At 37.0% G+C, this 16,077-nt stretch overlaps 1 protein-coding gene across 1 annotated transcript; it reads left to right on the top strand.

Moving 5' to 3' along the window:
• Nucleotides 1-7,683: 7,683 nt before the first annotated feature.
• LOC117103466 (uncharacterized protein K02A2.6-like) lies at nt 7,684-8,466 on the top strand. The gene has a single exon (XM_033244021.1). It carries the CDS (start codon nt 7,684-7,686, stop codon nt 8,464-8,466), a length of 783 nt encoding a protein of 260 aa, XP_033099912.1.
• Nucleotides 8,467-16,077: the final 7,611 nt, after the last annotated feature.

Below are 16,077 nucleotides of genomic sequence, written 5' to 3'. Positions count from 1 at the left end.
TTGAAAAAGTCCCTATTCTTTCCTATGTATTACTGTGTAAATTGTTTGTTTAATTCAAATTTTTATAAGTTGAATTTCGGCTATATCGACGGAATTTTTCGGTTTGGATAGGCCAATTTTAAAGTAATTTTAACCACACAAATCGAAGTTCCAAATTTAGTAGCGCACGTGGGAAAAATACACAGCCGTGGGAAAAATAAACAGCCATGGGAAAATATGAAGTTCAATCCTTGTTGTACGGCAACAAGTTAGCCATGTCAAAACTAACATCTCAGACAGCGCGCTGTGGAACTTGGCTCACATGATCGTATGTCGTAAGTTGCAGTCTACTCTCACAATACAGACACCCCTCTGGACCGGCTCCAATGTTCAGTTTTTCATCCAGTTCAGTTTGTAAAACTTGTATTGAACCCATTTCGAACAAGATTGTTGTAGTCAGGGCCTAGCTATTTAATTAATTTATCAAAGCCTGGATTCTTTTGACTGCCTAGCCTACGCAAATTCGACACATTAGCCTATTTAATAATACGTACAGTACCTGTTGTTTTGCTGTACTGCTCAGCAAATTTAATTATTACCAATAAAACTGATGCGATTTTTATATTGTTTTTGCATGCATTTCTTTAGGTCTGATTATGTTTTTCCAAGCCCACATTCTTCGCTGGGAATGCCACTTGCTGGTCGGCAGTCTAGTTGTAAACAGAACAGGTCGCTTCCCCAAAAACTCTGGCTGCCCGCCAATTGGTCCATTTTCGTGGGGTGTTTTGCAGACAGACATGTGCTTCGGCTGTGAGGATGTCAGATCGCCAAAGATGTTTCATAGTGCATGACAGTAACAAGCTCGGTGTATTAATCAATAATGTTTTAATTGTTAAAAACAAATTTATAAAACAAAACAAAAAACAAGTAAGAAACCCTCATGGTATATTTTAGAGTCAAATCTAAATAAACCTAACAAATTATACTTTATTCTCTACAATTTCCTCCGTAATTAAATTAGCAACATGTTTTGAAAAGCGTAATGAGTTTAAAGAATGAATGAGGTGCATTTGAAATTTACACCGACGAATCTAACGAATTTGAATTAGACATCTACTGAAAAGAGTAACCAGTAGAAACTTGCTTTGTTGAGTTCCGTCTTTATTGCAGGTTGATTCCAAATGGTTTTTAAGGATTAAAAGCAAGAATATACGCTTAATAAAACATTGGAATGCGTAAATTTCACTTCATAATTAACCAACAAAACGTCTACTGGTGTGTCGTATTAATCAACAGATAATCTCCATGGCAATGCGAGTACAGATAAGTGTCTCGTTTTCACAGCGTCTGGTATGCTTGTCATTAAAAGATATCTATTAAACTATCGTCTGGTTTTTCAAGTGTTGAATTGGACAAATCATCCGAGATTTAGAATAGGGAGTTCATGTTTTCGGAAAGTATTTTATTAAAAGAAGAATAGGAATGACTTTAGGACTTAAGAAAATGTTCGGTTTTGCGTGAAATTTGATTTTGTGGGCATTGAGTGCAAATAGTATTGTTCTATGTTAATTTTTTTTTTTTCGAAAATGTGCATGTCGAAATCTGTATTTTATTTTTTGTGTATATAGCTACTTACAAATTTATCCTATGTGTACATTTTGTTGTCGTATCGTATTGTTAGCTCCTTCAACAAATAAATCTGTAACTGTATTTTCCTATAGAGCAATAAATATTGTAAAGCTTACATTATTGAAGGTATGGTGTATATATATATATATCTGGGAATAAATTTAAACAATTTCTGTATTTGGAAGTAGGCGTGTCGAAATGACGATATCTGACACATTTTCTAAGACCGAAACCACGAAAACTCCACAAGCACGATTGTGGTATGGTAACGATAGGCCGATTTTGACGTGTTTCGAAGTTTACAAACGCAAGTTGCGCACGAAAGAAATATTTTACAGAAAGGGCTCTACGGCGTGGCTTAGCAGAAACAGTGGATTTTAGACATGTCAAAATGTTGACAGTAAGTCGTATTAGAATGGACTCTAAGGTTCTCCGATGTTGGTGGGCCAAAACTATCAAAGAAAGCAATGACTTGTCATTGAAAGAAATGAACGATTCTATGGTGCTATAAACTCAACAGAGGAGCTGTTAGATGACATTTTGTACGACACTGAAACGGTGAGTCATACTATCACAGGCCTAGCCGCCTTGCTTGGCCAGGTAGTAAGCTTGACGATATTTTGGAGGTTCCCTATTGGAATACAGGCCTAGGCAGGTAATAAACTTAAACGTTCTCCAAAACTCTCTGAAAGGTAAAGTTGTTAAAAGCCGTGTACTGTATTATGAACATATTTATAAAGCTTTAAGCATCGTATAACCAGGCCAAGGCCTAGGCTAGCTAGTAAAGGCCTAGACGGGCCGCAATCGGCGGTAGGCCTAGGCCCCTGTCCCCCATGCCCCAACCTCTCGGCGCCACTGGCATTTGTCTTCACATTTACCTTTCCTCATTCATTCATTCCAGTATATATGTTAAGATAAAAATGCAAAATTGTTTTTAACAGCTTGAAGTGAGTGTTTGACGTGTTTCGAAGTTTACAAACGCATGTTGCGCACGTAGTGAGTGCACCTCAAAGGAGGCACAAGATATAGTATCCCAGATACTGAGAAAATCCAGACAGCAATGAGAATAGGGGTATTCATTGACTTCAACATAGCAAAAAGACAGCATATAATTATAGAGGTAATTTTTTTTATTTACCATTGTAAAAATGGTATTCTGCTTTTCTGTTTATGGAGAATCACAATGCAAGGTGGCCATTTTTTTATACAATTAGCTGCTACTTTTACAATTCTTTTCATACAGAATGTTCAGCCTCTTAGAAATGCCTTTGGTATTATGATGGCAGCAGCGAAACCAAAGCGGATGTTGCCAGAAAAACAGCCAGTAGAAAGGAAAATTGGCTTGCTAAAAATGCGGAATGACAAGGTGGACTGGTTATATTCACTCTCTCTTGGATGGATGAACGGAAATGCGAATACCACTGGGAAGGGGTTTATCTACACTCTTACTAGTGTGTAATATAGTATGTACACTATAGGGTATTTCTGTTTGTGTTACATTGCTTTTTTCAATAAAACATCAATAATTTCCATACTGTACCATGTGTGTTTCATTTGTTGTCATGTCCTCTGGGTGCTTTACTGTACGACTCTTTGTTTGTATGACTGTATGCACTACTATCAAGACAATCAGATTCGTTTTTATGTATTTTATGAAGCGCGAAAAAAAAAAACAAATAACAAATAACAAGTGCCTCCCTCACCAACTTTTTGAAAAACCCTGGACGAGAAACAAGTATTTTTTTGTTATTTGGCCTTATGGGGATCAACCCCACTTTGTCTAGGTTAATAATTTATTGGCTCTCTCTTTCAAAGCAGAGGAACACTCTCACGCAGGAGAGGTTCGACCATACAATGGAACAAAAGTTACAAGTAAAGATAAAATTCATAAAAAAGAGACAATAGTAATGAAAAATCCAAATCCAATTAAAAATAATATAATTCTAAAGTTTAAAATCTTAACTAAAACGGGAAAAAAAAAAAAAGAAAAAAAAAAGTAATAAAATAAAGTAAATAAAAATAGATAAATAAATAAAAACAAGCACATAATATAATAAATGCAATGTGAAATTGATGTAAAAGCATACATATCAAAAACACAACAGAAATAGTCAATGTCTATTCATAAAATCATTAAAGAAAGAGAAAAAAAATGGAAAAGAAACACCTATAAACTATTAACATTATTAGCAGGGTCATTTAAAACATGTGTTTGTTTTTCTCATGCATCTTTTAGATATTCTTTAATACATGTATCAAAAATTAATCCAAGAGTGGAATTTGTTGAGAAAAGATCATCAAGCAAATAATGAATTTTTAGATGTGGTGAACCATTGGAGAAATTTTCCCAATATGTAAATTATTTTTAAATAGAGCAATTTTAATTTCATGGAAGGTATTAGCCCTAATATTATAAAATTGTGGGCATTCTAATAGAAAGTGCTCTATATTTTCCACAGAGTTACAGTTACATAATTTGCAAAAACCTGTGCACCCATCATACCATGTACTTTTCCTACCTTTTAAAGCTAAACAATTAGACCTTGCTTTAAACTTAAGGCTGATTCCTTTGAAGTCAGTTTTATCATATCATATAGATATGTTCCAAAAAAAGGTTTGTTTTTATATCTGAGTTGTAATCCCATATGGTAGATTAATTAAGCTGTCAGACTCAAGGCTCAACCATGTTCATAATCTTCAGAGGCTTCATCATCAGCTATTGTCAATCCATTCCTGGACAAATGTTTCAGGATGTCGACGCCAAATCAATCTTTTTCTCTTACTGTTTTGCTATTTCACTCTTTCCCAATAAATGCTCATCTCTTAATCTAGTTTATGTTGTTTTTCCCTTGTTCGTTCTGTCGTCCATAGGGTCTGTTACTGTTTGTTTGTACTCCTGCTGCCTACAAGTTCAACAACCAGAATGAAAACCATTAAGCCAAACCACATTTGTTATTGTTATTAATATTAATAATAATAATATTAATTTTAATATTATTATATTTATTTGTATTCATTCCTCTCCTTTACTATAGCTTGGCTAGGCCTTTCTACTACTGTCGCCAGTGTGTGGCTATTTTATATCCGGTCGATAAAACCTGAGTACCGTACGATATCTTGATAATAGCGTAAGGCACATATTTTTCGACATTAAATGCTGAATACACTGGCTCTACTACTTGGCTAGTAGTAGTAGTAGTGGTAGTGGTAGTGGTAGTGGTAGTGGTAGTGGTAGTGGTAGTGGTAGTAGGTAGTAGGTAATAGGCATAGGCATAGGCATAGGCCCTAGGTTGTGTTGTCAGTTTCTGTGGTTATTTTTTATGATTGTCAATGCATAGGTCCACGTACGTAGGTAGACGATAGAGCCTGATATACTTTTTTTGCGATAATTTAATTACAATTCCCCCTGACGAACACTGATGAACTGGCTGTAAAGATAGCCAAAATACAGGCTTTTGACCCGCTCGAGTTCTCATAATATTTATACCCTCTTCGCAGCCGCTGGTTCCTAGGATGATTTCTTGGTAATTGTTGATAGTTAATATTATCATGCCGCCCTCTATAGTTTAACTACTCCATGTCGTCCATATTGGTGGTTGTTGTACGGGAGTGAAGCTGTGACAATAAAGGAAATCGCACATGACACTTTAAGCTGACTCTCTTTATTCAGTCTATTTACATGGTGTCAGAATATTGCCGAAATGCCCACGTATGGTAAGATAGGCGAGTTCTGTTCCAAAACAGAGCGGTTTGAGACGTATGTTCTACGATTAGACGGATACTTTGAGGCGAACGACATCGAGGACGCGGACAACAAATGTGCTATTTTCAATACCGTCGTTGGTCCATCTACATTCAGGCTCATCGAATCGATTGTTTCTCCAAAGAAACCAAGTGAGGAATCTTTTGACAATATCTTTGACTATAATTCCAGGAGCAGACTAAGTGGCGAAACCGTTTCATCTTACTTGGCCTCCCTCCGGTCACTCGCAAAATTTTGTGAATATGGTCAATCTTTGAATGAGATGTTACGTGACAGGTTGATATGTGGAATAAATCTCGTACCGATTCAAAAAGCCCTGTTAGCAAAAGGCGATTCCTTAACACTGGATTCTGCTGTACAACTTGCTCAGGCTATGGAATCAGCTGAAGAGCACACCGCACGCATAGGCCTAGCACAAACGAACCAACAACAGCACCAGCAAGTTGATGCTATAAAATATAGGCCTAATAACATTAGTAAACAACCACATTCCAATACATCCCAACATGAAGCCCGCCAACCGGGACCCCGCCAACAAACCCCAACACAGCGTACCTGCGGAAATTGTGGATTTTTTCACCGATCAAGACCGTGCCCAGCATACGGCAAGCAGTGTTATAACTGTCAGAAATTTAATCATTTTTCAAAATTATGTAGGTCAGCCCGGTTTGCTACCCAAGTTCACACCATACACGATGGCAGTCTGGTCAGTGAAACTTGTGATTCTGAATTCCATATAACTGAGATTGGTGGTACACTCTATACAAATAACGAAGTAACAGTAGACGCATACATAAACAACTTATTGACAAAATTCAAACTTGACACTGGGGCAAAGTGCAATGTAATGCCTCTACAGGTACTGCATGAAGTTGACAACACTGCCACAGCTTCATTGACATGCAGTCCAGGAACTGTTGAACTACTTTGTACTATTGCTGGTACACAACGTAAAATCAAATTTAGAGTTGTCGACAAGCACACATCTATCATTCTCAGTCTCCAGGACTGTTTATCATTCAATCTATTAACGTTTAGCTCCGACGTCAATGAACTCACTGATGATCCGTTTGTACAGAACATTGTGACAAGCTACAGTAAACTCTTTGATAACACAACGGTAGGCAAACTGCCTACAACCTATCATATCACCATTGACAATCTTATTGATCCTGTTGTACGTCCTCCCAGAAAAGTTCCCTTTGCCATGAAAGCAAAAATCATACAAGAACTCAAACACATGACAGACCAAGGTATCATTGCACCAACTACCGAACCAACTCCATGGGTTTCATCTATGGTGGCCACATACAAAAAAACAATCCAACGATATCCGTTTATGCATAGATCTGCACGATCTTAACTGTGCTATACAGCGTCCGCACTATCCTATGCGAACAGTTGAGCAGATTGCAGCCGAACTCAACGGTGCTATTGTCTTTTCAATGCTAGATGCTAAATCCTCATTTTGGCAGGTGCCTCTGGATGAATCATCCTCAAGACTGACGACTTTCAACACCATTGTTGGTCGGTACAGGTTTCTTCATATGCCTTACGGCATAAACTGTGCATTGGAAGTATACAATTGAAAACCTATTTCCTAATCTTCCTTGTTTCATAGCTGTTGACGACATAATGGTTTATGGTAAAATCCAGGCGGAGCATGATACCAACCTGGAGCAAATACTTCAGAGAGCATGTGAAGTAAACTTAAAGCTCAATCTATCAAAGTGTAAATTCCGCGTAAGCGAAGTAACATACTTAGGTCATATCTTCTCGAAAGATGGCATGAAGCCAGACCCAAGGAAGGTCGACGCAATCATCAACATGCCTCAACCCACCGACATAACAGCAATCCAGCGTTTCCTCGGAATGGTTAACTATCTAGCTAAATACATACCAGGCCTAAGCGACATAGCAGCGCTGCTCAGAGATTTAACTAAGAAAGAAATCGCATGGATTGGCATGACCAGCACGAACACGCATATGCACAAATCAAGCAAATGATCGCTACCGCCCCAACATTTCGATATTTTGATATACGCAAACCAGTGACAACAAATTTAGAGACTACATATATGGTCAACCAGTCACTGTCGAAACAGACCACAAACCGCTTATAACAATATTGAAGAAACCTATGCACGCCATTCCAGCACGCTTACAGAGAATGCGCTTGCAACTTCACAAATACGACATCAATCTACTGTACACACATGGAGCAGAACTGTATGTCGCAGATACTCTCTCTCTCAAGAGCACCACTTATGCCTAACAACACCAGCACTAAAACTGATGAACACTTTTAGGTTATGATCATCGAACGCATTTCAGCGTCCAAATGCATAGAGCTACAGGAAGCGACCAATGCAGATCCACAGTTACAGCTACTCGCAGCTACTATTCGACATGGTTGGCCAGACAAAAGCTATCGCGTCCCTATAGACATACGCACTTACTTCCCCTTTCGAGATGAACTCACTATAAGCGACGATGGTCTAATTTTAAAAGGCCTAAAGGTTTCAATACCAAAACCTCTTCAACCGACATATACACAGATACTTCATGAAGACCATCCCGCAGCGGAAGCGACAAAACGCCGAGCACGAGACATAGTTTATTGGCCTCGGATGAATGCTGACATAGAACACTATGTCAATTCATGTGCCATTTGCAACAGTATGAAGCCACACTCGCAGAAGGAACCCCTCCAGAGCTACACTGTTCCAAAAGCGCCCTTTGAAACTATTGGCATTGATCTCTTTCAATGGAATGGTATAAACTACTTAGCATTAGGTGATACATATTCCACCTGGTTTGATTTCTGTTCTCTTTCAGACACAACCGCACGTACCATAATTTTAAAGCTCAAAGGCAAATTTGCAACGCACGGTGTACCACAGACAATTATAAGCGATAATGCACAGCAATTTGCTGGCCATGAATTTCAGGCTTTTGCAACAAACTGGAACTCCATCCATATTACCAGTAGCCCTAACTACCCGCAATCGAATGGTCTTGCGGAAAGTGTAGTAAAACGTGCCAAACACCTTCTTGAAAAGACCAAACGCGAAGAACCTCCTGAACCTCCGTAATGTTCCAACCAGCCCCACTTTGGGTTCACCCCCACAACGTCTCATGTCATGACGTCTCGGGACACCATTACCAGTTTCCAAATCACTCTTCATCCCAAAAGTCATTAATGTCACCAGAAGCTTAGAACAACGTCGCCACACTGTAAAACAATCGTATGACAAACAAGCACATGCTCACTGTGTTTTTTTTTAAGAATAATTCCTGGACGTTAATTGGTAACTGCACATGCACATTGCTTAGTTCGGAATTCCCATTTCTTCGTAAAATTGAAGATATAAATGGGATAAACATATTTTAATTATGAAATTTAAATCCCTAAAATATATAACTCCTGAATACATTTTTTCTAAATTTAAATTTACTAATGCTGTCCATTCCAAAAATACACGAAATCAATCTTCAAATACTCTAATCATCCCAATCTGGAACAATATCCAAGGAAAAAGAACTTACCTTTTATACAGGGCATGTAAATTATGGAATGAGCTCCCATTAGATATCCGCTGCAAATTTGACACCCTTACTTTAAGAGCATTTAAGAATTGTATTTAGTTACCTCCTTTCTTGATTTTTATATATTTATTTGTTATTTATTTTGTGTTGTGTCTGGACCTCTTGGGAGACCAGTACTTATGTATTGAAAGAGTACTTCCAAAATAAAGAAAGATTTGATTTGATTTGATTTGATTCGTAGTAAAAGCTACTGCTACCTACAGTTTCTTAATGATTATTTCCTCTTGATCGTTACAGCCTAAAGGTGCGGTGCGAAAAGTTCAAGGTTAAAATTATTTCTATTGATCTCATGATGATGTTTCAATAAAACGAAGACGACAAAACAGAAATTACATTAGGCGAGGGCATGTCTGGACTAGTCCTGCTTTGAATTGGGTAGGCAGTAGGCCATCCCAACTATCGACAAATAAAAGGCAAAATATGTTGACCATCCAATTTTTTCATCTTCACTTGGTAGAGAATTTAGCCGTATCTTTAAACAAAGCGAACGGTAATACAGTAATATAAATCTGTCCTGTCCTGTAATGTTTTATTTGGATTACTTTCGACAATTATGAAGTTAAAAACAACTCAAAAAGTTAATTTTAAAGATGCTTTGGTTGATATTATGAACCAATTAGGCCTAGTAGAATTCCCTCGAAAACGAGACTGGTCAAACTACAGATGTTATTGCAATCAACATGAGGCAAGTCAATTAACAGGAAGTTCTATCGGATTAGAGCCTTGCCAATCCGGTCATTTGTCTGTGTTAGCTTGCGGGGTGAAGCACTTGTTTTCTATCAGGTGACCCTGTTCATATGGTCGGTGTCAGCCTCATAACAAGCGCTTGTTTGATAACTATGATATCACCGGTGTAACTTACACTGTCTGAACAAGGCTTTAATAAAGTGGTACATGACCTTCCAGCTACAAAGCCATGTTGGGTAGTAGATGCAAGTTTGTGTTGGTTCAGATTATTCATCAAATGATTGTTATCTATCTTTCCCAATAGCTTATACCTACATCAGTTGCACTAATCAATTGTACAGGAATCATGTTAGCTTTCTTCCACTAGCTGGAAAATTCACCAGACAAGAGAGATAAAATTAAAAAGTCAAGAAAGGCGTTCTCAAATATTGCACTTAGTTTAAGCATGGTTGATGTTATGCCATCGTATCTAGGAGCAGACCCAGATTCCAGTTTGTTAATGAGCTTAAGCACTTCATACTGGTTTTGTGCGAATTTCAGAAAGAGGAAGAAGACCAACGTGATTATTGTAATTATTGCAAACAAGTATAAAATAAATACTTTCTCAGTTATTTTATTCATCTGATGATATAATGTAAAAAATACATTTTGAATATTAAGTCACACATTATTTTACATAATTTGTCTTTGTATAATTGTAAAACTTCTATGCATTTGGTCATTTATTTTAAAATTGGCGCATTCAAATGTTTTGTATGTTAGTAATCATCATTAATGGAAAATTTATTAAGGAAATATGGAGGCAAAAAACTAACCCAAGTAGCTACAATGTGGAAAAATTCACATAAGGGAAGTGGGCATGCAACTCTCTGAAAGCGATTTCAGTTTTAACATAATGTATAAACATAAAACTTACAGATAGTAATTGCAGAAAATAAAACTGATTATTTATAATCCCTAGGGTGTTCTTGAAGACTTTTAAACTTACCACAAATCAAGTTACTATCATTAATTACTATGATAATCATTGACAATCATTTATATCTTTTTCATAGTTATTTTGTTTTATTTTTGTATGTATTACTAGAGCTAAAATGAATTCTTTTGAAGGCACGGTATTTGACAAATTTGATACAAAATCAAAAATAATAAAAGCAATTAACAGAATATGTATCTTAGCCTACAAAATCGCAACAATAATAATATAATAACCAATAAAACATACAAACACTTGCCTTCCAACAAGTGTTCATATTTCTTACATTTTTAAATTAAATTGTACATTGTTTATTAATACAATTATGATGAGGAAGCTTATTGCATAGTATGTATACAGTAATAGGTGGAGGAACATGTCGCGAAGTGACATCCGAGGGCAGATTTCGGAGATGGTGTCCCCCTCCCTACCTAAGAAAAAAATGAAAAATAAATACTGTAAAATGCCATTTAACAGTGAATGTACGTTGAACCATGTCCATGGAGTTTAATCCACGGATGTTTGAAAAAAATGTTTTAATAAACGTATTACTTGATACAGTATATATTTATTTCAATCATTAAATAGATTACTGAATCATTGTTATCTCTTCAAAAAAAGATCATGCGCCGGAATTGGTCCATTTGCATTATTTTTAGTTTACTCACATCATGACCACCATACATACATACGAGGATGCGAATGCTCTCTGCATCCACACTGATCCACCTCACACTGTACTTTGTAGAGTGGCTCGTACATACAGCATGGCCTTTCTCTCAAGTCAACTGTCAATGTTGTTTTTGTTAGTAACGACGTGGGAAAATGTGTTAATAAAACATTAAAACTACTTGGTTGACTTATACTTTAATCGTGATGATTAAATACAATATCTTACAAAAAATAAACGCATATTCTATGCTATATTATGACGGACGAGGCTCTTTACTTCTTGCTTCATAGCATACTTCGTATATCCGATCACGTGTTCTCTACAAAAGTGTCTTGTTCAGATGTTCTTTGCCGATGCTTGATCGGGGCTAGACCCGATTTAACTGTGTTCTTTGGTTGGACATTGTTTGTGACAATGTGTTTGAATAAAATTAAAATTGTATTTCCTTTGTTGTGATGATTTAGTATCGTACAAAATATAAGCTTAGGCCTAGAAGAATACTGTTTTAATTTTCGTGGTAAATGCTAGATTTAGAAGTGAATTTCTCCATGTTTTTGGTGTAGGCTTCATACACAGTACTGCATGCATGTCTTCAATTGTGTGGTCATTCAAAAATGATGCGAGTAGAGTGAAAAGAATACAAATTTCCAGCTCATCACTTATATTTTGAAAAGTTAACACAATAAATAATAAATTTATTAAATGATTGAAACGCATACTACTGTACCAAGATAAATTATGTTTATTAATAAACCAGCAAAATTATATTATGAAAGTCAAACCAAGCCTGCTCTGTGGTTCACGAATCACGATACGTCGTTTGCGTATCTATAACATGTATAAAATAAATCCCGAATAAACAAGCAATATATAAAATGATGTATAGTTGAAAAACTAGTAAAAGTGGCTTTCCATACAAAGTAAACTTTGCCCTCAACCATGTGAGTAGTTTCGTAACAGAGTGGAAGTACAAAAATAAAGAGTTTGGCCTTGTTTAATCGTTTTAATATGGCGTATTTTCTTCACATGTGTTAAGACTTCAATTTACTGTTGTATTAGCCAATGAGAGTAATATCAGGAAGATATAACTTAATGAAAATGTTGGTATAGCTATTAAAAAATAATACTGTATAGCAATGTGTCGTAATTAGGCGTGATCTACAAATTATCCCCAACGACAGAAACGGGTCAAACACGTTTACTATTGTTATATGACAAGCTCCCAAACGCGTCTGTGAAATGCCGTTTGCAAGCTTGTCGTTCGAGCCGTTTATTCCGTTTGGAAGTTAACTCCTCCCTTTTTCATATGGCTGACTGCTCGTGAATGGCAAAATGTTAAACGCGTTCAGCGAAATTTGGAATTTGATCGTGATTTAAACAACTTCAAAACTTGCTGTGTCCCTACCGTACCTAGGCTATGTCCAATGTTTCTTGTATTTTAGTAGGCTAGGCCCTACCGTTACCTGTAGGTTTTATAGAAGAGAAAGCAATCGCCAGTAACCTTGCAACCCAGATTATATTGTGCGATGTTCGAATTGACCTATCAAAACAAGTACCTTTTGCCCAACTTTCTAATTCCCACGTGCCTGCACAGCCCGCACAATACAGCATGTAAACACTGACCTGGATCAGCCGCAGTTGAAGAAGTTCGTTGTGGCGATCACGTGATGCCACGTGATATCGCATGTAGCACAACGTATGCTACGGCATTGTGTTTTACTTTGTAGGCTATATGAATTTAATACATGTTGGTATTATTATATATATTATTATGTTTTAAAAATGGTTAAACCATGGCACATGTTTATATTGCTGAACAAGGCAGTCGGCTATTCCCTTCTTGCGGATGAGCAGCGCGTTTAAATTCCTAAAGGCGGCGTTCAAAGAATCAGATCAGACACTAGACCGTCTACATTCCTGAGTTGGCGGAATGCTACGGCATTGTGTTTTACTGTGTAGGCTATATGAATTTATATATATTGTTATATATATTTTTATTATATATATATATTTATTATATCGTGCGATGTTCGAATTGACCTATCAAAACAAGTACATTTTGCCCAACTTTCTAATTTCCACGTGCCTGCACAGCCCGCACAATACAGCATGTAAACACTGACCTGGGTCAGCCGCAGTTGAAGAAGTTCGTTGTGGCGATCACATGGTGCCACGTGATATCTCACGTAGAACAACGTATGCTACGGCATTGTGTTTTACTGTGTAGGCTATATGAATTTAATACATGTTTGTATTATTATATATATTATTATGTTTTAAAAATGGTTAAACCATGGCACATGTTTATATTGCTGAACAAGGCAGTAGGCTATTCCCTTCTTGCGGAGCAGCAGCGCGTCTACATTCCTGAGTTGGCGGCGTTTAAAGAGAAGACTACTGTATGTGATTGACCTTGTGTTTGCTTCTCTCATGCTTCTCCTGACCGTGGGAACCTACTTGTGTGGGAACGTTTCTCACTGAATTCACTGTTACTAGGCAATTTGCAGTAATGCAAACTGGTGGTATATACCTATTTCAAACAGTTTATTTCCGTTCATGACAAAGTAAGAATATCGATACAAAACAAAGTGAATTGATTTTATTTCTGAACGGGACCGGTATCGGCAGGATTTGGCAGACGGGGATACGATGTCTCCGACACGAGGCAAATATTAAAACAGTGTAAATATTTATTTCATTTTCTTCAACTTAACTTATATACCGGGATGGTGTCCGGCGGGGGATAGTTTTTACTATCATAGTTTAACTTTTATCTATCAGAATCTAGCCCCGAATCCTAGACTCATGTATTTAAAGCGGCCTGTAGCATGTGTATACAGCATATATTTGTATTTTTTGTCGATGGATAAATAAATGTCCGAATATAAGAATTGAATACTGTTTTCTGTACACTACATGGTTGTTTGAGAATTAGCACCTAATTAGGCCTATTAATGAAATACAATGGTACACGAACATTCACTTTTATGTTTTATTTATATTTTGACGTTAACATAGGCCTTTAACACTCAATATTATTTTTAATTAACATAAGCCAATAAACAGCTTCCACACATAAAATAACAGTAGGCCTAACCAATAAAAATATATAAAATACAAAACAAGATTTATGCAAGATTAAAAAAACTATACAGAAGTCTCCGCCCGGCAAGCAGACAAGGCCATACTTTAAACTGGCATCCAGGCAGTCCATCGAACGTCCTATTGTTAGCATCTCAACTGACCCACTTCTGTCAGAGCGGCACTCAAAGCGAATTTCTGTAGACCAAGGAGGAGAGTTCTTTCCTCCATGTATAGATCCACACAGTCACATGATGTTGCGTACTCTGTTGGACTGATCACATCCACACACACACGAGGTACCCAATATTAATTGTACAGTAGTTGCATAGGCCTAGTTGCTGTATATAATATATATTGATGCCTACGTTTAATAATAGAGAAATTAGATGTTCTATTTTCTCTATAGTTTATTGAATGATGTTTGGCGAATACTGGCGTCCATTTGTGTTCCAATGTGATATGTGTGCAGGGAGTTGATAAATGTTTTTTCGTTCGTCGTCAGCTTCTTAGCTGGTAGGCTGCTATTTAACGAAGATAGGTCTTTCCGACAGAGCAAACGGCACTTAGGCCTACATGCATGTGCTGCCATTATCGTCATTACCACTTAATTTAACTATTAGGACTATGCAGCCTTTAAACTTTGAACTTGGTTCATTTCAAAGTAAAACTTGTTCAGTATTTTAAATTGTACAAAAACGGTAGTTCAACCGGGGCCAGGTCTAACGACACAGACGCGTTTGTCGCCCAAAACAATAGAAACAATGGCAAACGCGTTCAACAGCATAAACCGGTTTAGACGCGTCTGGGACATATTCCGACTAGCTTATTAATATTCATGAGGCACGATAATTAGACAGTCGCTTTCCCAGACGCGTTTGTAATACATGGTTTTCCCAGACGCGTTTCTGTCATTGGGGATAATTTGTAGATCGCGCCTTACGTATGTTGTTGATAACCAAGACATCGACCCCATTTTTAGCTTATCGCGCTGTGAGTGTCCCATTATGGGGGATAAAAGAGACATCCAGATTTCACTATATTATGTATATATTCTATTATCCGTAATTGTAGCCATGTCGAAAAGCAAAAAGAAGACAAATAAACCAGTGGTAGAGGAACAAACGTGTATAATACACTTTGCATCTATTACGATAAAGGATACCTTCACGTATGTAAACGAGGAGCGGTACCGACGATTGTGCGAGATACGTGACATAAGAAACGACTTCCCAGATGATTCTCCTTAAAAGTTTAAAGACATCTGTCAAAATATTCCTGAATTTTTTGACAGCGCTATCCATGGATATCATCGGGCTTGCTACACGAAATTTTCAGCTCACATGAAACGACCAATTGACGAGAAAGGTTCGGAAGGTACAAAGCATTCGAGATGAGAAATTAGTGCTTCGAAAAGTCAAATCTTATTCTCTCACCATGAATGCATTTTTAAGTATTCATCAGTTTCTGAATACCGATGTATTCAGAGAAAAAGAGATCGACCGTCAGCAGAGGTATCACATATGAAATGTTAAGTGTATTCAATCATGGAGGAGGCCACACAGTACAAACTGCTGCGGAAGAAAGGCACGACGAAGGTACAAATCTTTGCAGCTTACGTCATAAATGGAATAATAATAAGTATTATACATTACAATATATACATTAGTACAACATACA

This window comes from Anneissia japonica, unplaced genomic scaffold (assembly GCF_011630105.1).
Source record: "Anneissia japonica isolate Jap-2015-1 unplaced genomic scaffold, ASM1163010v1 scaffold287969_len279043_cov187, whole genome shotgun sequence".
NCBI lineage: Eukaryota > Metazoa > Echinodermata > Crinoidea > Comatulida > Comatulidae > Anneissia > Anneissia japonica.
The sequence above is the reverse complement of the archived record's forward strand: the minus strand, read 5'-3'. Positions and strand labels throughout refer to the sequence as shown.

Excerpts from the sequence above, each read along its gene's own strand:
- LOC117103466 (XM_033244021.1), top strand. The coding sequence starts at position 7,684 with ATGATCATCGAACGCATTTCAGCGTCCAAATGCATAGAGCTACAGGAA.